Here is a 23,771-nt window from a genome sequence, read left to right as displayed (position 1 = left end):
GAGTGACTCCTCAGTGGTGGATGGAGAAAAGTAAAATCAGCAGTCTCAGTCCTTCTTTGCAGAAGTGGCTCTTCTGTTGTAATTGAAGGAGGAAATTTTATGGAAGTGAGTGAGGATCCAATGAATTTAAAAAGAAGTAATGTGCAACTGATGTTGATGCTTTCAGTGTTTTTGCATATTCATTTTTGTAACAACAAAAGTTTTCTGGTGGTGTCAGTGTGTGGCATAAGGTACCTCTCGTGGAAGATGACAACGCTTATTCTTGTACTTTGTAAAATAACACAGACAACTATTGACTTAATGGTTATTGTCATTTTGGTTCCTTTATATTTCGCTATTTCTTACACTAATATTCTCTCTAAAAAAATCTATGTCTCACGTTATCTGCTATCTAACAGAAATCAATTAACAATACAAAGGTTGATGAAGAAGCATAATTATAAAGCAACTGCTTTCTAAAAAAGTAGTATTGTAGAATAAAACTAAAATATATAATCTTCCTTTTTTCTCTCTCTCTTATAGGTGTGATGTCTCTTTTGAGGCCCCTCTTACTAGATGTGGTTCCAAGCATTCAGCAGACAGCAGCATTGGCACTGGGACGTCTAGCCAATTACAGTGATGATTTGGCTGAGGCTGTTGTTAAGGGAGACATTCTTCCGCAGCTAGTGTATTCATTGGCAGAACAAAATGTAAGACCTCATATTTCCTTTACACTGAGATCAAAAAAGAGATAATATTGGTATAATCATAAAGGTAGGGCTCTGCAGTTTTTCACTACTTAGAAGAGTGAAAGCTTGTATTAAGATAAAATGTGATTGTGTGTGCCATGGTGATTTGTATTCCAACTGTGAGCTAGTCTTGTATATTTTTTTCCCTACTGAAGGGATCCCGTTTAAAAACAGCATAAATTGCCTGCACCGAGGCTTTGCACATTGGCTTTTAGTTTGTCAGGCAGCTGTGAGACAGTGGTTAGCTGGGATCATTGAGGGCACCAGCAGATTAGTGCGGGGTCACAAAAGGCCTATCATACTTTAGTGACTGAGGGCAAGTGAAGGAAGCTAATTAGCCAGTTCATGTAGAGTTTAGCTGCACATGCAAGCAATCTGTTTGTCCCTTGGGCAGAACTACCTTCCTGACTTTAAAGTTGATGATAACAGTGATGACACATTATTTCAAACCTGTTTAGAAAAGAAGCTTATTAAATTGCCATCTTCATACATTTCAAAAACAGTAATAATTTCTCACTTGTTGAAGACTGATGCATATTTTTAAATTAAAATTGTATTACATTTTCTCAAAAGGGAAAGAATACAACAGCCTATATTCATATCCACTGATCATTATGAGTAGATACTGCAAGGTCTACTTAATTTATCTTCAAGATAATGTAGATGATGATTCACTTTTTAGTGCTGCTCATTGTAGTTTCTCATCAGATCTTGAAAGCTCCAATCACTTCATCTTGTCATATAATGCAACACGAACATCATTCTACAAGGAAACCATTTTGGGCAGATTTAATGAAAAGAACAGTCATGACTAGTCTGCTCTTAAAACTCTTCTTCAGAGCCACCACATTGGCCGACTCACAAAGTCTATGCAGCAGCAGATAATTTATCAGCTACCGTGCAAGCTTTTGCAATGTAATTTTCATTTGGTTATGTTCACTTTTAAACCTTTATCAAAGTGGAAATGATTGATGAATATGATATAATTGCATCAACAGTTGTGCCAGTGTATGCCCATGTACAAACTTGGTAAACTAACAGGCATACTATTTTATAAAGACATCGGTGGTCCTTTTAAAGAATGTTGTCCATTAAAAAAAAATCTTTTTAGATATTAGAAAAAGCCATGTATACACAAAATGCATTTAACACTTGTGTTATTGTGGTGCACTGTGATTAGTTAGGTACCTAACCACAAAAAAGCACCTAAAATTAGGCATCACAGAGCTTTATTTGGATAAACTGGTTACCAAGTACTTCTATTTTTATAAAGCGTTTCTACAAGAAAGCTGCAGCCTTTGTGTTGAGAGCTGTGGCCAAACACTCTCCTGAACTAGCCCAGGCAGTGGTGGATTGTGGGGCACTGGATGCATTGGTGATCTGCCTGGAGGAGTTTGATCCAGGAGTGAAGGAAGCAGCAGCTTGGGCACTGGGATATGTGGCACGCCACAATGCAGGTGAGGAACACTTGGACCTGTCTGTATGCTGGTTTTCACATTTTAAAGCACTTAACTCTTGTGAATAGCTATGTTCAGTTTCCATGGCAACACAAGAAAAAGGGAAACCAGCTTGGCAGCACTTCACTACGGCAAACAAAATGATCTTCTGAAATGTTACAGGTTGGGCATGAAGAATGTGTGCTAAGTTTTGTCTTGTTGTAAACTATGTCATTTGTTACTTTTGCCTATCAACAAAAGGACAAAGCTGCTCTTGTTAATCAGACAGCAAGAAACACTGTATGACATATCCTGCCTTTAATCTACTGGTAATCTGATCACATATTTGAAATACATATGCCCTTTTCATGGCCAACTGGGCTCAAAGGCAGCTAAAATCTGACCTCCATTTGACAATACAAATCACACAAATTCGGGATGCTGAATTAATGCTGTTTTTAACTAGGTCTATCTCAGTATAGGTTTCAGGCTGATCATAATTCAGAAGTATGCTGGTGTAACAACAACAGCTTGTATTTACAACAACAACTTGTATTTATATAGCGCCTTTAACGTAGTAAAACATCCCAGGGTGCTGCACAGGAGTATTATAAGTCAAAAAATCGTAAGCAGATGCAGCCATGATATGTCAGGTATTGTATGTCCTACATTCTGAGTTCCACATAACAAAAATATTCCCTGCCTTGCAAACAGTCTAATTTCTGCATGTTTATATGTACAAGTTTATTTTAAAATCAAACCTCGTTCCATTGAGTGGTAATAAAAGTATAAATCAGGCAATTTCATTCAATCTATTTGTGCAGGCTCAACTACTATATCCAAATTATAGCACTAGAACTCTGTGAACATGTTCTGTAGTAACTATGTGACTTTCAAGGCCAATTTTAATCCCGGGCAGGAGTGGACGGCAATCTCGTGTCGGTTTGTGAGTCGGAGGCCTGGCAGATTTTAGCTGCCGGGACTCATTTCTGGCAAAAAGTGGCAGCTGGCCGGCGGAGGAGGATGAAAATGAGGCGGCCTAGAGGCCAGCATCCAGCATCAGAAGAAGGCTGCCGGTAGGTCCGGCTAGGGGGTGTTCCAAGGGTCTCGAGGCTGGGGAACGGGGAGGAGCCTAGGGTAGCAGAGACGGCAGAAGAGCATTCCTGCTTCTCCGGGACTAGTAAAAAAAAAGTTTTTGTAACTTACCTTAGCAGGCCTCGCTGGTTCCTGACAGGTTCACCTGGTGGGGCGACAGTGGCAGGCACCGCACACGAGCAGGTTAAAATTCCATTGAGATCCCATGTATCTCATGGGATCCTGATTTGTATTTATTTATGAGGCTCCTGTGAAGTCGAGCGGGGCCCTCCTCCATCATCAAAACCAGTGGCATTGAAATTGCAGATCAGCAGGAAATAGAACGGCTCTATATTAGCTGCTGCCGTGTTCCTTTCCTGCCAGTGAGAGAGAGTTAAAATCACAATGTCATGCTCTAAATTTGAAAATAGTTTTAGAATATACTGAAAAGATGGTGGGAGAAAAATTCAGCCTTGTTTTGATCGTTTTACAGGCCTGATTAGTAATGAGATAAGAGCATTTAAAATAAAAAGAGGGGCTATATTAAATAAACTAATCAAACTCAAAGAGAATAAAACCCGTGGTCTGGATGAATTGCATCCACGCATTTTAAAAGAATCTAGGGAAGAGATAGCAGAGGCATTACTACACATATTTAACAATTTGTTAGAAAAAGGTGTGGCGTCAGAAGTCTGGCGGATAGCTAACATAATAATACCTATATTTAAGAAGGGGGATAGAGAATGTCCAGGGAATTATAGACCAGTCAGCTTAACATCGGTGGTAGGAAAAATAATGGAATCCCTACTAAAGGAGAAAATAGAAGAACATCTAGAAACCAAAAACATAGTAATGAATAGTCAGCATGGATTTCAAAAGGGAAAGTCTTGCTTGACCAACTTCATTGAATTTTTTGAAGAGGTAACAGAGAAATGGTAATGCAGTAGATGTAATTTATCTAGATTTTCAAAAGGCCTTCGATATGGTACCCCCTAACAGACTGATGAACAAGGTCAGAGAATGCAGAATAACAACAGAAAATGCTGGAAAAACTCAGCAGGTCAGGCAACATCCGTGGAGAGAAATTTGAGTTGACGTTTCGGGTTTGACCCTTTCCAACATCTGCAGTATTTTGCTATCGTACTAGAGAATGCAGAGTCAGGGGACAAGTGGCAGAATGGATAGCTAGCTGGCATCAAGACAGAAAGCAGAGAGTAGGGGTAAAGGGTAGCTATTCACAGTGGCAGAAGGTGGGTAGTGGTGTTCCACAAGGATCAGTGTTGGGACCACAGCTGTTCACAATTTACATTAAGGATTTAGACTTTGGAATCAAAAACACAATTTCTAAATTTGCGGATGACTCCAAATGGGGGGGATAGTCAATACTGAGGAGAACTGCAACAAATTACAGGACATTAATAAACTTGCAGAATGGGCATATAATTGGCAAATGAAGTTCAACACAGATAAATGTGAAGTATTACATTTCGGTAGGAAGAATAGGGAGGTCACTTATCACTTGGAGGGTGCGAGTCTAGGTGGGGTAGAGGAACAAAGGGATCTTGGAGTACAAATACACAAATCACTAAAAGTTGCAACACAGGTTAGCAAGGCCATAAAAAAAGCAAACCAAGTACTAGGGTTTATTTCTAGAGGTATAGAATTGAAAAGTAGGGAAGTTATGCTAAACCTGTATCGAACCTTGGTTAGACCACACGTAGAGTACTGCGTGCAGTTCTGGTCGCCATATTATTAAAAGGATATAGAGGCACTGGAGAGGGTACAGAGAAGATTTACAAGGATGATACCAGAAATGCGAGGGTATACATATCAGGAAAGGATGAACAGACTGGGTCTCTTTTTCTCTTGAAAAAAGAAGGGTGAGGGGTGACCTAATAGAGGTCTTTAAAAGTATGAAAGGTTTTGATAGTGGATACAGAGAGAATGTTTCCACTTGTGGGGAAGAGCATAACTAGAGGCCATCAATATAAGATAGTCACCAAGAAATCCAATAGGGAATTCAGAAGAAATGTCTTTACCCAATGAGTGGTGAGAATGTGGAACTCGCTATCATAGGGAGTGGTTGAAGCGAAAAGTATAGATGCATTTAAGGGGAGGCTAGACAAGCATATGAGGGAAAAGGGAATAGAGGGTTATGCTGATAGATTTAGATGAGGAAAGACGAGAGGAGGCTCGAGTGGAGCATAAACGCCAGCAGGGACTGGTTGGGCCAAATGGCCTGTTTCTGTGCTGTATATCCTGTAATCTGCACTTGAACTTCGGCTGCCATTTCTGATCGAGTGCCTTATAGTCATTTAGAGGCACTGGGCCCCTGATTACCCTAATCAAGAGGCTGCACATGCTCCACTCAGTTCTTCCATGTTTACAGCAGCCTAAGCAGCAATCCTTAAAGGGACTACTGAAGGCTGCCAAATTAGAGGTATGTTTTACCGTTTCCGCTTACCTTAATGTGGAACCAGTAAGAGTAGGTGTGCTAAACCTGGCGCCATAGAAATACTGTAAGCTGCTGCCGACCCCTGATTTTGCCCATCTTGTTCACTTTCAGGTTGCTGATAATGCCCCTGGAACTGGCTACCAGGAAGCTCCAGCGTCTGCTCGGCTTTGACTTTCCTTGGATTTTCCCTCTTCCTGCCTGGAAACATTGCAGTTTCTGCTCTGCTTTCCTGATATTTCCCCTCCTCCTGGATGGAAATACCAAAGGCACAAATTTCGGATCCGCTACGAGTGCCCTTAGAGCTCCAAAATGGCGTCCGTGGCGCACACGCACACTTGTGGGGCGAATCGCGCCAGATGCCATATTAATGCGGGCGTTAGCACGTGCAGTGAATGTCCACCGGAATTATGCAGAGCAGGCAGATCATGACGTCAATCAGCGTGCAGTGCTAATTTGACGCCAGTGCTCCCATTTTGGAACTCAACACGCCAGTTAACGCCATCTTTTGACATCGCACAGCTGAACATGTGTTCAGCAGCAGGAAGGACCCCCCACCAGTGTTATTTAAAGGGCTCATCAACTACTTACAGGTTATTTGCTGGGTTTTTTCTTCTGGCTGTTGGTATGATTCTACTAGTGTTTGGTGCTTTCTATAGTTGCTTAAAGTCTACAGGAAGTGATGTGGCAGGCGCTGAAGGACTTTTTCCTGACTTAAAACTTTCTGCACAAACCAGTTGCTGCCAGATATGGGTGCACTAGTAGGATACCCTCTACCGTGTTGTGTGGCACTACCACCGTGCTAAATGGGACAGATTTCGAACAGATCTGGCAACTCAAAACTGGGCATCCATGAGGCGCTGTGGGCCATCAGCAGCAGCAGAACTGTATTCAACCACAATCTGTAACCTCATGGCCCGGCATATCCCTCACTCTACCATTACCATCAAGCCGGGAGATCAACCCTGGTTTAACGAAGAGTGCAGGAGAGCATGCCGGGAACAGCACCAGGCATACCGAAAAATGAGGTGTCAACCTGGTGAGGCTACAACACAGGACTACTTCCATACCAAACAACGGAAGCAACATGCGATAGACAGAGCTAAGCGATCTCACAACCATCGGATCAAATCAAAGCTCTGCAGTCCTGCCACATCCAGTCATGAGTGGTGGTGGACAATTGAACAGTTAACAGGAGGAGGAGGCTCCAAAAATATCCCCATCCTCAATGATGGTGGAGCCCAGCATGTGAGTGCAAAAGGCAAGGCTGAAGCATTTGCAACTATCTTCAGCCAGAAGTGCCGAGTGGATGATCCATCTCGGCCTCCTCCTGAGGTCCCCAGCATCACAGATGCCAGTCTTCAGCCCATTCAATTCACTCCACGTGATGTCAAGAAACGGCTGAAGACACTGGATACTGCAAAGGCTATGGGCCCTGACAACATTCCGGCAATAGTACTGAAGACTTGTGCTCCAGAACTAGCTGCGCCCCTAGCCAAGCTGTTCCAGTACAGCTACAACACTGGCATCTACCCGGCAATGTGGAAAATTGCCCAAGTATGTCCTGTCTACAAAAAGCAGGACAAATCCGACCCAGCCAATTACCGTCCCATCAGTCTACTCTCAATCATCAGCAAAGTGATGGAAGGTGTCGTCGACAGTGCTATCAAGCAGCACTTGCTCAGCAATAACCTGCTAACTGACGCCCAGTTTGGGTTCTGCCAGGGCCACTCAGCTCCTGACCTCATTACAGCCTTGGTCCAAACATGGACAAAAGAGCTGAACTCAAGAGGTGAGGTGAGAGTGACTGCCCTTGACATCAAGGCAGCATTTGATCGAGTGTGGCATCAAGGAGCCCTAGCAAAACTGAAGTCAATGGAAATCAAGGGGAAAACTCTCCATTGGTTGGAATCATACCTAGCACAAAGGAAGTTGGCTGTGGTTGTTGGAGGTCATTCATCCCAATCACATGACATCACTGCAGGAGTTCTTCAGGACAGTGTCCTAGGCCCAACCATCTTCAGCTGTTTCATCAATGACCTTCCCTCCATCATAAGGTCAGAAGTGGGGATGTTCGCTGATGATTGCACACTGTTCAGCACCATTCGAGACTCGTCAGATACTGATGCAGTCCGTGTCCATATGCAGCAAGACCTGGACAACATTCAGACTTGGGCTGACAAGTGGCAAGTAACATTCGCACCACACAAGTGCCAGGCAATGACCATCTCCAACAAGCGAGACTCTAACCATCTCCCCTTGACATTCAATGGCATTACCATCACTGAATCCCCCACTATCAACATCCTGGGGGTTACCATTGATCAGAAACTGAACTAGACCAGCCATATAAATGCTGTGGCTACAAGAGCAGGCCAGAGGCTGGGAATTCTGCAGCAAGTGTCTCACCTCCTGACTCCCCAAAGCCTTTCCACCATCTACAAAGCACAAGTCAGGAGTGTGATGGAATACTCTCCACTTGCCTGGATGAGTGCAGCTCCAACAACACTCAAGAAGCTCGACACCATTCAAGATAAAGCAGCCCGCTTGATTGACACTCCATCCACCACCTTCAACATTCACTCCCTCCACCACCGGCGCACTGTGGCTGCAGTGTGTACCATCTACAAGATGCACTGCAGCAACTCGCCAAAGCTCCTTCAACAGCACCTTCCAAACCCGCGACCTCTACCAATTAGAAGGACAAGGGCAGCAGACGCATGGGAACATCACCACCTACAAGTTCCCCTCCAAGCCACACACCATCCTGACTTGGACCTGTATCGCCGTTCCTTCACTGTCGCTGGGCCAAAATCCTGGAACTCCCTTCCTAACAGCATTGTGGGTGTACCTACATCATATGGACTGCAGCGGTTCAAGAAGGTGGCTCACCACCATCTTCTCGAGGGCAATTAGGGATGGGTACTAAATGCAGGCCTAGCCAGCGACGCCTACATCCCATCAATGAATTTAAAAAAAAAATTCCCCTTGAAATACAGCATGACTTGGAGAAAGAACAGAGGGCACACACAGCAGGAGAAGCTCCTGGAAGATAGAGGAGGAGGGGGAGAAGGGCTCTCAGGAGGAGGCCATATCCGCCCAGGGTCTTCAGGGAGCAATTCTCCTACCTGAACCTCAGCGCGGAACAAGGTGTGAGACATCTGCGCTTCAGTAAGGATCTCCTCACTGAAATTTGCCACCTGCTGCAGTGACAATTGCAACCTCAGAGCAGGGCAAGGACCGTATTGCCAGTGGCTGTGAAGGTGACCGTGGTGATGAAATTTCATGCGTTGGGCTCCCTCCAGGCTGGAGCTGGAGATATTTGCAACATCTCGCAGTTTGCCATCCACTGTTGTGTAAGGGAGGTCACTGAAGCTCTCTATTCAAAGAAAGCTGACTACATTTCATTCTCTCTTGCCAGAGAGCAGCAGGTGGAGCGAGCACGTGGCTTTGTTAGGATTGCAGGCTTCCCCATTCACCAACAGTCCCACACTTTACCTTCCCTGTGTCACTGCCCACCACAGCGTCCACTTGGCCACAATACAAAAATAAAAGTCTCCACAAAATAAAAATTTAAACCAAATTTATAAATCAAATCATGCCGTAGTGCATACAAACGTAAACCAATCAACCTTGTGCATTTACTTCGTGCCTGGCTTCCGTGTGCTTTTGCCTTTCCTAGTGCTCCTAAGCAGTGCTACCCCAGTGGCTGCAGCATGGCTGGTGGAACGCTGCTGACTTTCAGTGGAGGAGACTGTAGATGGCATTGGAGGAAAACCTTGAGCAGCTCTAGGCCTAGAAGACCCGGCTGCAGACTCTACCGTCTCGGCATGGGCGGCAGCAGCCTAGGCTGGCTGGCTGACAGGCTACAACAAGGGCACTGGCGAGTATCGGTGATAGTGTTGAGATACCGCGGCAAACGTGGGAGTCGAGACAGAGCTATTGAAAACACAACTGCTTTATTCTGACCACATGGCAAACAGGAACTAGAAAAGCCCGCACATCCACTTAAATACTTCCCAGACAGGAAGTGCTCCCGGCAGCCTGTCCCTGCGGGAAACAAGTTGCTGGAGGAAAGGGCCCCCGGCTGGGGGCTTCTGCTTAGACTGTCTGTGCCGCCGTGAGCGGATTATGTCCAGTGGTGGCGTGTCGCCACAGAGCTCCCCCCAGAATCCGCTTAGGAGGAGTAGACGAGTCGTGACGGTGGTCTAATGGTTCTGCCGCAGCGGCTCTGAGTGGTCGCCGGTCTGGCTGGTTGGGTCGGGCGGTTCGCCACCGGCTGTGCTGGCTTGCCGGGGGGACGGCCTCTGGCTGGAGGCTGGGCCACGGGGACCTGTTCCCCTGGTTCTGTGTGTGCTGGTTTGAGCCGGTCGATGGAGACTGTCTCGACCCTGTCGCCGAGTCGCAGCTTGCATACCTTGTCCCCGGTTTGTAGTACCTCGTACGGACCGTCGTACGGGGGTCGCAGGGGCCCGCGGTGCGCGTCGTGTCGCACGAAGATGAAGCGCGCCTGCTGTAAATTTGGCGGGACGTGAGGTGCGAGTTCGCCGTGTCGGTTGACCGGAAGTGGGGCGAACTGCTGAGCGGAAGAGAAAGAGTCGAGCCGCTGCTGTTCGGCCGACCAAGGCTTGGTAGGCTCCGGAAGGAATTCGCCTGGGACGCGCAGCGGTTGTCCGTAGACTAAATCCGCTGCCGAGGACTGGAGGTCTTCCTTGACCGCGGTGCGTAGGCCGAGTAGCACCCACGGTAGGCGGTCAGTCCAGGTACTGTCCTGCAGGCCGGCGCGGAGTGAGGCCTTGAGTGACCTGTGGAAGCGATCACAAAGTCCGTTGGCCTGCGGGTGGTACGCCGTGGTGCGGTGGAGCGTCACCCCGAGGTTACGTGCTGTGGCCGTCCAGAGTTCGGAGGTGAACTGGGCGCCTCTGTCGGAGGTTATGTCGGCCGGTACGCCGAACCTCGCAACCCAGGTGTTAACGAACGCCCTGGCGATGTCGGCTGTGGTGGTGGAGGTCAGCGGCACTGCCTCAGGCCAGCGTGTGTCGCGGTCGACCATCGTGAGGAGATAAGTTTGGCCTTGCGATGGCGGCAGGGGACCGACGATGTCGACGTGTACGTGGTCGAAGCGGCGGCTGGGTACCTCGAAGTCTCCCAGGGGTGCTTTGGTGTGCAGCTGTACCTTAGCCCGTTGGCAGGCGAGGCAGGAGGTGGCCCAAGTCCGAACATCTCTGCTAAGGCCGCGCCAGACGAAGCGCTTGGAGAGGAGTTTGACGGATGCGCGGGAACCCGGGTGAGAGAGCCCATGGAGCGCGTCGAAGACGCGGCGGCGCCAGGTCTCAGGGACGACCGGCCTGGGTTGGCCGAGTGAGACGTCGCACGTGACTGCCGTGGCTTCGGGCCCGTGCGCGACCTTGGCTAGGCGTAGCCCTGGCAGGCTGGTAGCCACCGAGAGGAGGTCTGGGTCCGTGAGCTGGGCCGCTGCTAGTTGTGCGTAGTCGACCGCGAGGTGATTCGCACAGACGGCGGGATGGGAAAGGCAGTCGGCGACCACGTTGTCTCTACCGGAGACGTGCTGAATGTCCGTAGTAAACTCGGAGACGGCCGCGAGCTGGCGTTGCTGCCTAGCGGACCAGGGTTCGGTGTGCTTGGCCATCGCGTATGTGAGTGGCTTGTGGTCCACATACGCGGTGAAGGGGCGGCCTTCCAGGAGGAACCTGAAATGGTGGACCGACAGGTGGAGTGTGAGAAGCTCGCGGTCGAAAGTGGAGTATTTGACCTCCGGGGGGCGCAGTTGGCGGCTGTAGAAGGCAAGTGGTTGCCACGCGCCATTGACCCACTGCTCGAACATGGCCCCGACCGCGTGGTCGGAGGCGTCGGTGGTGAGCGCGACCCGGGCATCGGCCCTCGGGTGCGCGAGCAGAGTGGCATCGGCGAGCGCGTTTTTGGTGGCGTCGAAGGCGGCTGCCGTGTCAGTGGTCCAGGCTACGTCCATCTTGCCGAATTTTCCTCGGAGGGAGTCGTATAGGGGCTTCATAAGGGCTGCGGCTCTGGAGATGAACCTGTTGTAGAAGTTCACCATCCCGAGGAACTCCTGGAGGCCCTTGATGGTTGTGGGGCGGGGGAATTACTGGACGGCCTGCACCTTGTTGGGCAGGGGGACGGCCCCAGCAGGGGTGATGTGGTGACCGAGAAAATCGATCTCGGTTAGGCCGAATTGGCACTTCGCCGGGCTGAGGATGAGCCCGTGTTGGGCTAGGCGCCCGAACAGGATGCGAAGGTGTTCGAGGTGTTCCTGTTTGGAGGAGCTGGCCACGAAAATGTCGTCTAGATAGATGAATAGGAAGTTCAGGTCCCGGAGGACTGAGTCCATAAGGCGCTGGAAAGCCTGTGCTGCATTCTTGAGGCCGAAGGGCATCCTCAGGAACTCGAACAGGCCGAATGGGGTGATGACGGCCGTTTTGGGGATGTCCGCGGGGTGTACGGGGACTTGGTGGTAACCGCGCACCAGGTCGACTTTGGAAAAGACGGTTTGTCCAGCCAGTCGGGCCGAGAAGTCCTGGATGTGTGGCACCGGGTACCGATCGGGGGTGGTGGCGTCGTTGAGGCGGCGGTAGTCCCCGCAAGGGCGCCAGCCTCCGCCGGGCTTGGGGGCGATGTGGAGGGGCGAGGCCCAAGGGCTGCTGGAGCGGCGGATGATGCCGAGTTGTTCCATGTGGGTAAACTCGGCCCGCGCGATTTCCAGCTTGGCCGGGTTGAGTCTGCGGGCGTGGGCAGAAACTGGGGGGCCGGTGGTGGGGATATAGTGTTCCACACCGTGCTTGGCGGCTTTGGCCGAAAAGGTCGGGTTAGTGAGGGTGGGAAACTCAGCTAGGAGTGCCGAGTAGCCGTCCGTGGCTCTGGCGAGGCAGTAGGTCGTCGGGCCGGCCGAACGGGCCGGGGTAAAGGCGCCGGGGATGGGGGCCATAGTGTTGATGTCGACGAGGCGGTGCCTCGGAATGTCGACAAGGAGGCCGTGGGCGCGTAGGAAGTCGGCGCCGATGAGTGGGCAGGGGACCTTGGCTGTCAGGAACTCCCAGCGGTAGCGGCGGCCCGCGAGGTCGAGCGTGACCATGCGGGTGCCATATGTGCGGATTTCAGAGCCGTTGGCTGCAGCCAGTGTGATACCCCGTGTGCCGCGTTGGATCTCGAGGGCGGAGGCGGGGGTGATGCTGTGCTGGGCCCCTGTGTCGCACAGAAATCGGCGGTTGGTTCTGTCGTCAGTGACGTACAGTAGGGGCTCCTTCTGCCCCGCGGCCATCGCGGGGGCCGGTGCGGGGGGGGGTTTGAAGGAACACGGTGGCGTGCAGCGTTGAGCCCTAGCGCCAAAACGGGTGTGGTAGTAGCAGTGACCCGGAGTGGTAGGGCGGTCGGGCCTAGCGGCCCGGGAAGACCGCGTGGTCGTTGCCGTGAGGTCGGGCGCGACGTCGCGAGCGGCCTGTGCAGAGAGCAGCCGGTCGGCCTTTTCGGCTATCTCATTCAGGTCCGTGGAGTCAGACTCCACAAGGAGCGGGCGGATGCTGGCGGGGAGCTGCCGAATGAAAAGCGTGCGAAAAAGGGCGCCGGGATTTTTGTCGTCTGAGAGGGACAGCATGTGGGAAAGCAGGTCTGATGGTGAAGCGTCACCAAGTCACGAGGTCCAGGAGTTGGCAGTGGCGCTGGTAAGAGGACGTTTGAAATTTTTTAAGTAGCGCAGCCTTCAGATGCTCGTACTTGCCCTCCGTTGGTGGATTCTGCAGCGCTGCCCAAACCTTGGGGACTGTAGCGTAGGTGAGCGAGGCGACGAGGTAGTCGTACTTCGTGGCGTCGACTGTAATGCCTTTCAGCCGGAATCTGGACTCAGCTTGAACGAACCAGGCTTCGGTGAGGCTCTCCCAAAAGTCAGGTAATTTAACCGTGACTACGTTTGTATCCGCCATGCTAGCTTAGGATTCGTCCTGAGCGTTGGGGTCACCAGTGTTGAGATACCGCGGCAAACGTGGGAGTCGAGACAGAGCTATTGAAAACACAACTGCTTTATTCTGACCACATGGCAAACAGGAACTAGAAAAGCCCGCACATCCACTTAAATACTTCCCAGACAGGAAGTGCTCCCGGCAGCCTGTCCCTGCGGGAAACAAGTTGCTGGAGGAAAGGGCCCCCGGCTGGGGGCTTCTGCTTAGACTGTCTGTGCCGCCGTGAGCGGATTATGTCCAGTGGTGGCGTGTCGCCACAATAGGAGGACAAATGCTGTTATCCTGAGTGAGGACAGCAGGTTCGTGCTCCACGGAGCCACTGCCACTCCTTCGGGGCGGCGCCTCAGCAGTCCTAGTAATCTGTTGGAGGACAGATTGCTGGACTGCTGTGACACCCTGCAAGCCCCTTTGAACATTGTAATCCAGAGCCATGATGGCAGCAGTCTGACCATGCATGACAGCAGTCTGAGCTTCCACTGCAGCACTCAGATGTTGGGTGGCTGCTGCTTGTGCTGCAATTGAAGGTGAGACATCAGCCATCGGATGCTGCATCATCATTGGGTCCACAAGAGTGCTAATGGAGTTGGCCACCACTTCCATGCTGGAAAGGATGGGCTCCAAACACTGTGCAAAGTCCTGTGCCAAGTTGGTGCTGAACTCCTCGATGCTCCTTGACATTTAGCGCAGGATTTCTGGCAGACTTCCCAATGCACCAAGCATTTCATTGCGCATACTCATTAGCCGCCTTCTGTAGCCAGCCCCATCGAAGCCCTCAACTGAGTCCTTTGCAGCAGAACTCGCTCTTTAACGAGCTGGCACCTGTGCTTTCCTTGCCCCCTGCCCTGGCTGCAGGCCACTCATGCCCAGTGTCTTACCATGTGCAGTTCCCGCCTCCATGATATCCTCTAAATTACACGCTGTGTCAGTGGCTGAGTGATGGTGTGTCTTCATCAGCACTTTCTTGTTGCTCTTTCACCACTGACTGGCCAGGTTGCAGTTATTGGGTATCTGAAAGGAGAAAGGCACAAGGGTAAAGTTGTGGTAAGGGGAGGGGGAGAAAGCAAGAGGTGCATGCTTACACAATCTGCAGCTTGTAAATCAGAAGCGATTTTGGAATGAGGGGTAAGTGGGATGTGAGAAGGAGGACTAGGTATAGGGATATGGTTTCAGCTCTGCCGCTGGCCATGGCCTGAGCAATGGCTGTTCCAAAAATGGCCAGCATCATCTCCTCCATGCGGGTTAGGACATGCAGGCGCACCTGTCCCCCACCGGTTATCTCCTACTGCCTCCGGTTGTGCGTCACCTTGTGCAATCTGTTTGGGTGATGTGGTTGAATAGCTGGCAGTGTGTGCAAACTCTGAGATGTGGGTGTGAGGCTTGCAGCAGTGCTAAGTGTGTGAGGGTGAGGTGAGCTATGAATGTTAGGTATGAGTCCTGATTGATAGAGATTGTTGGTAGGTGAGTGATGGGGGTGTGGTGCATTGAGCAGTGGCCTGAGCAATGGCCGTTCCAATACAGTTGGTAGGATATGGCATTTGAAGATGCATTCACTGGCTTTGACCACTAGTGTGAGGTCATTGAACATCTTGTGGCACTGCATCCAGGTCCTCGGGGCTTGATTCCTGGTATTGACCGCCATGGCTATCTGCTCCCACTGCCTTCTGAGCCTGTGTCTGGAGGGCCTCCTGGTCCCCTGTGGATACAGCACATCTCTCCTCCTTTCCACCTCCTCCAGCAAGACCTCCAGTGCAGCTTCGGAAAATCTTGGAGTGCGCTCCCTCCCATGTTCGTGAGTGTTTCCCAGGTCAGATTCAGTTGTAGAACAACCTCCAGCAACCTGCTCCAACCACAACGAACCTCCACTTTAAGAGTTGCAGGCCAACTTTAAGGAGTGCAGGCTAGCTTTAACTGGTGCTAGCCTCTCATGATTTTGGACCCCCTGCTGATGCATGCAGTAAATAAATAGTGTGGCCACAGTAAATAATAATTCTAAAAGGTTTAAGAGTGTTCAAAAAGCAAGCTTGAAGGCTTTGTGTCTTAATGCGAGGAGCATTCATAATAAGGTGGATGAATTAGCTGTGCAAATAGATGTAAACGGATATGATATAATTGGGATTACAGAGACATGGCTCCAGGGTGACCAAGTCTGATTCAACATCTGGGGTATTCAATATTCAGAAAAGACAGGCAAAAAGGAAAGGGAGGTGGGGTAGCATTGCTGGTTAAAGAGGAGATTAACACAATAGTAAGGAAGAATATTAGCTCTGATGATGTGGAATCTGTATGGGTAGAGCTGAGAAATACCAAGGGGCAGAAAACAGTAGTGGGAGTTGTATACAGACCCCCAAACAGTAATGCTGAGGTTGGGGATGGCATTAAACGGGAAATTAGAGATGCGTACAATAAGGGCACAGCAGTTATCATGGGTGACTTTAATCTACATATAGATTGGGCTAACCAAATTAGTAACAATACTGTGGAGGAGGAATTCCTAGAGTGTATACGGGATGGTTTCCTGGACCAATGTGTTGAGGAACCAACTAGAGATCAGGCCATCTTAGACTGGATATTATGTAATGAGAAAGGATTAATTAGCAATCTTGTTGTGCGAGGCCCCTTGGGGAGGAGCGATCATAATACTGTATGTTGGAATTCTTCATTAAGATAGAGAGTGAAGTATTTGACTCAGAGACTAGGGTCCTGAATTTAAATAAAGGAAACTACGATGGTATGAGGCGCAAGTTGGCTAGGGTGGATTGGGGAACATTACTTAAAGGGTTGACGGTGGATCGGCAATGGCAAACATTTAAAGATCTCATGGATGAACTACAGAATTTGTTCATCCCTGTTTGGCATAAACATAAAACAAAAAAGGTGACTCAACTGTGGCTAACAAGGGAAATTAGGGATAGCATAAGATCCAAGGAGAGGACATATAAATTGGCCAGAAAAAGCAGCAAACATAAGGATTGGGAGCAGTTTAGGATTCAGCAAAGGAGGACAAAGAGATTAATTATGAGGGGGAAAATAGAGTATGAAAGTAAGCTTTCAGGGAACAGAAAAACTGACTGTAAAAGCTTCTATAAATATGTAAAGAGAAAAAGATTGGTGAAGTCAAACGTAGGTCCCTTGCAGTCAGAATCAGGGGAATTTATAATGGGGAACAAAGAAATGGCTGACCAATTAAATACATACTTTGGTTCTGTCTTCACAAAGGAGGACACAAATAACCTCCCAGAGATGTCAGGGAACATAGGGTCTAATGAGAGGGAGGAACTGAATGAAATCAGTATTTGTAGGGAAATGGTGTTAGGAAAATTGATGGGATTGAAGGCCGATAAATCCCCAGGGCCTGATAACCTACATCCTAGGGTACTTAAGGAAGTGGCCCTAGAAATAGTAGATGCATTGCTGGTCATCTTCCAAAATTCTATAGACTCTGGAACAGTTCCCATGGATTGGAGGGTAGCTAATGTAACCCCACTATTTAAAAAAGGTGGTAGAGAGAAAACGGGGAATTATACGGGTAAGCCTGACATCGGTAGTGGGGAAAATGCTAGAGTCCATTATAAAAGATGTAATAGCAGAGCACTTGGAAAACAGTGACAGGATCGGACAAAGTCAACATGGATTTACAAAAGGTAAATCATGCTTGACCAATCTGGAATTTTTTGAGGATGTAACTGGTAGAATAGATAAGGGAGAACCAGTGGATGTGGTGTATTTGGACTTTCAGAAGGCTTTCGATAAGGTCCCGCATAAGAGATTAGCGTGCAAAGTTAAAGCACATGGGATTGGGGGTAAGGTACTGACTTGGATAGAGAACTGGTTGGCAGACAGGAAGCAAAGAGTTGGAATAAACGGGTCTTTTTCCGAGTGGCAGGCAGTGACTAGTGGGGTACCGCAGGGATCGGTGCTAGGACCCCAGTTATTCACAATATTTATTAATGATCTAGATGAGGGAACTAGATGTAATATCTCCAAGTTTGCAGACGACACAAAGTTGGGTGGGCGTGTGTGCTGTGAGGAGGAGGCAGAGAAACTCCAGTATGATTTGGACAGGTTGGGTGATTGGGCAGATGCATGGCAGATGCAGTATAATGTGGATAAATGCGAGGTTATCCACTTTGGTGGCAAAAACAGGAAGGCAGATTATTATCTGAACAGCAATAGATTGGGAAAAGGGGAAGTGTAACGAGAACTGGGTGTCCTTGTGCACCAGTCGCTGAAGGTAAGCATGCAGGTGCAGCAGACGGTTAAGAGGGCAAATGGTATGTTGGCCTTCATAGCGAGAGGGTTCGAGTACAGGAGCAAGGATGTCTTGCTGCAGTTGTACAGGGCTTTGGTGAGACCACACCTTGAGTATTGTGTGCAGTTTTGGTCGTCTTATCTGAGGTAGGATGTTCTTGCCATGGAGGGAGTGCAGCGAAGATTCACCAGACTGATACCTGGGATGGCAGGAATGACATATGAAGAGAGATTGGGCCGATTGGGCTTGTATTTGCTAGAGTTTAGAAGAATGAGAGGGGATCTCATTGAAACTTATAAAATTCTATCAGGACTAGACAGACTAGATGCAGGAAGGATGTTCCCGATGGCCGGGGAGTCCAGAAGCAGGGGTCACAGTCTAAGGATAAGGGGTAAGCCATTTAGAACTGAGATGAGGAGGAATTTCCCAGAGAGTGGTAAATCTGTGGAATTCTCTACCACAGAAGGCAGTTGAGGCCAATTCATTAAATATATTCAAGAAGGAGTTAGATATATTTCTTAAGGCTAAAGGGATCAAGGGATATGGGGAGAAAGCAGGGACAGGGTACTGAATTTGGATGATCAGCCATGATCTCATTAAATGGCAGAGCAGGCTCGAGGGGCCGAATGGCCTACTCCTGCTCCTATCTTCTATGTTTCTATGTTAGCGCTGGTTGCTCGCTGAAATCATTGAAATGAGCAAGCAGCACAAAGTTGGCATGCTGCTTGCACTACATTGAACGGGTGCAGGTTAATCGCGCATTGCGATCCCCATGCCCATACTCCGGGGTTATTGAATTTAGCCCCCCACATCTTCTGCTTGGTTTTTGTCTGCTCGATGCAGTTCGATCAGGCTGGATTTATATATAGGACTTTTTCTGTCCTTTTTGTATGTTTGTATCAGGAATTGAGCACCTATTCCTGCTCTTTGGCACAAAATTCATTGATGCTCTCAGTTATGAGATTTTATAAAATGATATTAATTACCATTTGGAGAACAGACTGGATTAGTAGAAATTGTCGTATATTGTTATTTCAAATTTCCAACATTTGAATTCTTCACTCTACATTCAGATAATTATTTGCTGTGTTCAGTTGTGCCATGGATATTGCAAAATTTCATCGTCATAGGGCTGGATTTTGCCAGGTCCAAGGAGGCGGGATTGGAGGTGCGTGAGGTGGTAAAATCGCAAAAAATGGCGGGCGGGCCCAATCCCGCCTCCGAGCAATTTTCCCAAATGCGTGTTTTCTGAGCCCGTTTCTATCCCACCTCCAAGAGGCGGGATAGGCCCTTAAGACCCTTAACAACCAGTTAAGTGCCTCTATAATCCCATTTTGAGAGGCCTTTCTGATTTTACCCACGTCCTGCACATCTCCTCTGGAACATGCCAGTGAACCCTGGCAGCCTCACAAGTGGACTGCTTACTACCAGCTGCAGCTCCACCATTAAAAAGGAGTTTTCAGCAATCATCATTTGCAGGTGACAGAACTTTGTTGTCTCAGGTCTGGGGGAACTTTAGCAGGCATACCCATTGTTGTGGAAGTTTGGAGCCTGACACCCATCTCCAGTGTGACCTCCTGGGAAACCCCTCTCGCCACCTTGACTGAGCGCTTCCTCAACTGAGGCATATACCAGAAGTATGGGAACCATTTATTTCCTTTCCTCCTGGACATCAGAATCGGACGAAGACCAGCCGTGGCAGCAGCAAAACCATGAACAACAGCACCACCAACAGCAGCAGCAGCAGCAGCAGCAACAACAGGAGCGCCAAGCTGCTGCTCACCCACCTGAAGCTGCACAGGCCAGAAGGCGCCAGCTGCCCGGTATGTAAGGGATGCACTCGTCTTGGTCAGATTTGCTTAGCCTGCACAGTCAAACACTTGCCTCGCACCTTCTTATCAGACCATCGACAATGGCCAAGAACCTGCAGATTCCTATCACGCTGACCACCATACTGACAATTGCAAGTCGCCCTAAACCCTCAATGTGGAAGTCCCATTAACGAAATGACACACGCCACAACTGCAACAGTTTGCCATCAGAATTTTTTATGAAAATAAGCAACTGATGGCTTTTCAAAATTAAACACATTACACCCAAGTGACTACCCTTGTGACTACTTGTGCATTATCTTCCTCTTACGTGTGCTCCTACGTGGTGCTTCCCCTGTGGCTTCAGCAGATGTGGAGGCACCTTGCTCACTTTCTTGCTGCTCCTTTCTTGACACCTTTGGCGGGCGTCCTCTGGGGTTGTGAACCTGTGAGGGCTCGGCAACAGTATGCTGCTCCTGCAGCTGTGCAGGGGTTGAGATGCCGATCTCAGTTGGGTGGGGACTCTGATGGGGCTTGACCGAGGGCTCTGCAGTGGCATGGTCGTGTGAGCGCTTGGAGAGGAGCCCCCACTTCCTTGTTGTATGCCACCAACATCCCTCTCATGGGTCAGCCCCACTTCACAGCTAGCAAGTGGCTGGACAGCACCTTGCTGCACTTCAGGGGGTCCATGAGGACCCGTTTCTGCACTGGAAGTCCTACTCCAGAGGACTTGCATGAAGGTCTGGCTTGTTTGCTCAATAGCTGACTATCGCTCCTCAAGAGATGTCAGTCTATTCTGAACAATTACCATGTTTTCCATACCCTGGAGACTAAGCTCCTCCATGGATGTAGCCATCCTCTCCTCTACCGTAGCCATCCTCTCCTCTATGGTAGCCAGCGTTACCATGGAGGTAGCCATCCTTTCCATGGAGGTTGCCATCCTTTCTGTGGTGATGCGTTCATGCGCCAACGCCTCCACAAAGGCCCGGCTCATGTTAGCGATGGACTCTTCCATTCGCTCCACACTCGCAGTGACCCTGGTGACAAAACCTGCCAGAGACTCCTGCAACTGTTCCTGGAGTTCCAGCACCACTCTCCTTCTGGATGGACCCGGAGGCACAGGGTCGACATGCAGCGGAGCCGAGCTGGGAGCGTCCTCTCCACTGCGACGAGGACTCTCCACTGCTGTCCCTGTCTCCACCATCTGCTGATGCTCACTTGTGAGCTGTGATACACCAGGTGACAACTCTACTCTATGTCCCGAAGATCTCACCGTGGTGTGAGAGTCTGCGCTGGTGCAGGGTGTGCTTAATTCTGCTGACGGAGCGCTGTCAGAGGTTGCAGCTTCCTCTGAGCAGTCTGGAAGCTCAGGCTCTTCCTCCTGGACAGTGGGGACGGGGGCTCTCGATGGTCCTGTGGGGGAGTAAAGGAGTTAGAAATGTGAGGTAAAGGTTGCATGCACATTGAATTGTGCAGATGATCATAAGTCAATCTGTTAGAACATCAGAATCATTATCAGTCACTCATGCAATGTCAATGAGAGCGATGCCAAACTATTCTGTCACCAGCTTGCTGTGATGCGCCCGCCTGTCCGTCCCCCACTTGGGAATCCTCCTCGATCCCGGCAATTTCCAGGCCGCCTCCTCCGAGGTGGTGAGCTGGGCTACTGAGGGTGGCCCCCCTCTTGTCCTCGCTCTTTCCCTCTTATTGTGGGCTCTCTTTTCCTGCAATGAGGGACACAAGTGGAGTTGGAGTGAGTGTAGAGAATCCATAGCACAGATGCTTAGAAAGAGACAAAGGGCCCTCCCTGTGTGTTGTAAGTTGTTGTCATTGCACCACAGTGATAGGGAGTGTGGGGGCTGCATGGTCGAATAGTTAAGTGGATGTAACCATAGAGAGAGAGGGAATGGGTGAGGGTGCAGGGATGTCAGTGTCAAATGGGAGGTGGAGGAGGAGGTTGGCAAAGCTGAGTGCTGGTGAGGAGAGGTGATGGGGATCAGATTGAGGGTGATGGGAAAGTCATACTCACTTTATCTGTGTGGAGAAGGTCATGAAACCTCTTCCTGCACTGCAGCCAGGTTCTGCGGCACATAGAGATGGCATTGACCTCCTGGGCCACTTGCAGCCACACAGCTTTAGTCTGTTGTGGTGGCTTTTCTCTCCCTGAGGAAGGGAAGAGCATCTCCTTATTAGATCTTGCTCCCTGCACCAGAGCTTGGAGGGAGGGCTCATCAAACCGAGGTGCACACTTTTGCTTGCTGGCGGACATGGTTGGTAAATGAAGTCCTTCATACAATGTCCAAAGCGTTTCCAGTCTCCAGCAGAATCAAGGCTGCTTGCAGGCCTTAAATCCAACAGCACTGATGACGTCATTGGAGGCGACTTTCTGTATGAAAAGACTAATTGGGCCAGTGGTTCCCACACGCAGGAAATCAATTGCCCAATTAGGGGAAAATCCCACTTTTTCAGCACATCACTTAGGAGCCGGGGTCCTGACATGATTTCCACCTGACACGCCCCAGCCCGCCCACACTGACAAAATCCAGCCCATAGTGTACACTGATCCAAGTAAAGTGTTTGAAGCTTCAAAGCTTGTTCCATTTCTCTTTTAGGCTTGCTAGATTTATACTGAATTTAAACCTTTTAAGTTATTTTTGATCAGATTACTTTCCTCTTTTATGGTCAACTTTCTGACCTGCCCAAGTTTATTTTTTGTATCTTTGCTTTAGAAAACCAATTTGGATATGCAAAACATTGATCTTAGGAGGAAGTGATTTTATTAGAGTTGAAGGTTTCTAAAATGATAGTAATCAGCTATGAAATTCTGAAAGCTGTACCAGCATGTTTACACTCTTGCTGAAGAAAATTCTAGGCTGTGTCATGACACTTGTTAATTGTTAACAAATTACAGTGTTGCTTCTTCCATAGCCAGTAATCAAAAAGGCAGCCTGCAGGATGCAATTCCTGTTATTTGCAAGCTTTCTGTCCATCTCAACTAGTTAAATGTGTAGAGGACGCTGTGGCCTAGAAATTCGGGCGGGCCTATTTTTGGGCGCCTTACCAGCACAGTGTTAACAGCCCATGCTCAAATGGGGAGGTCCAAAGAGCCCTGGATTTTGGGCCTCAGATCTCATGGCGCTGCGGTAGGAGTCCTTACAGGTTAGTGCTCCAATGGAGGAGGAACGGGTGGGCCTCTGAATCCGTGATCGGGGTTCATTGGGGGATTGGGTAGGAAGATCGCAGGCCTCAGGAGTACTTTTGGGGTATTGGGTAGGAAGATCGCAGGCCTCGGGAGTACTTTTGGGGTGTTGGGTAGGAAGATCGCAGGCCTCGGGAGTACTGTTGGGGTGTTGGGTAGGAAGATCGCAGGCCTCGGGAGTCCTGTTGGGGGGAGTAGTGAGTGCTATTGGGGACCGGTAGGTAGATTGCAGACCTTGGCAGTACTGTTGGGGTGTTGGGTAGGAAGATCGCAGACCTCGGGAGTACTGTTGGGGGGAGTAGTGAGTGCTGTTGGGGATTGGGTAGGAAGATCACAGACCTCAGGAGTACTGTTGGGGAGTCAGGTAGGAAGGTCGCAAACCTCGGGAATACTGTTAGGTGGGTGGGGAATGCTGTTGGGGATCGGGTAGGAAGACCACAGACCCTGGGAGTACTGTTGGGTGGTCGAGAGTGCTGTCGGTGGGGGGCGGACTAGGAGGTCGAGGCCGGGGCCAGGGGGAGATCGGTGGGGTCTGGAGGTTGGAGTTGGGAGTGAGGTCAGAAATCTTGGGACCAGGAGCGGCGGTGATTATGGCAAGTACTTACCTTTTTTTACTTGCGTGGTGTTTACCGTTGGTTTTCCCGGAGGCAAACAGCACTGGGGCTGGCGGCCTCCGGGCAAACCAAAGTTGCAGCAGGGACCAGAAGCAGGCGTTAGGCCTCTTATTTGCATATGCAAATGGTATACGCCTGCTTCAGACGTGAGTAAAGGACGCCTCTTTCTCCTTTATACATTCCTTTCTGGCGCAAAAACACAATAAGGAACGCAGCCCAA

General features: G+C 49.3%; 1 protein-coding gene across 5 annotated transcripts in view; it reads left to right on the top strand.

The window, feature by feature from the left end:
* Nucleotides 1–23,771, top strand: part of spag6 (sperm associated antigen 6) — a 184,822-nt gene that overhangs the window by 80,490 nt on the left and 80,561 nt on the right. For all 5 annotated transcript variants that reach the window (XR_015078374.1, XM_085987780.1, XM_085987779.1 and 2 more), the window contains 2 exons: nucleotides 523–689; nucleotides 2,002–2,185. Coding sequence is in view for 4 of the 5 variants with exons in the window: in XM_085987779.1 (XP_085843905.1) it covers nucleotides 523–689; nucleotides 2,002–2,185 (351 nt within the window). In the remaining variant the exon portion in view is untranslated. The remainder of the gene's footprint in view (nucleotides 1–522; nucleotides 690–2,001; nucleotides 2,186–23,771) is intronic.

The sequence above is a fragment of the Somniosus microcephalus genome, chromosome 5 (genome assembly GCF_052327205.1).
Source record: "Somniosus microcephalus isolate GS21.2 chromosome 5, FLI_Smic_1.0, whole genome shotgun sequence".
NCBI lineage: Eukaryota > Metazoa > Chordata > Chondrichthyes > Squaliformes > Somniosidae > Somniosus > Somniosus microcephalus.
This window is presented reverse-complemented; position numbering and strand designations above follow the sequence as displayed.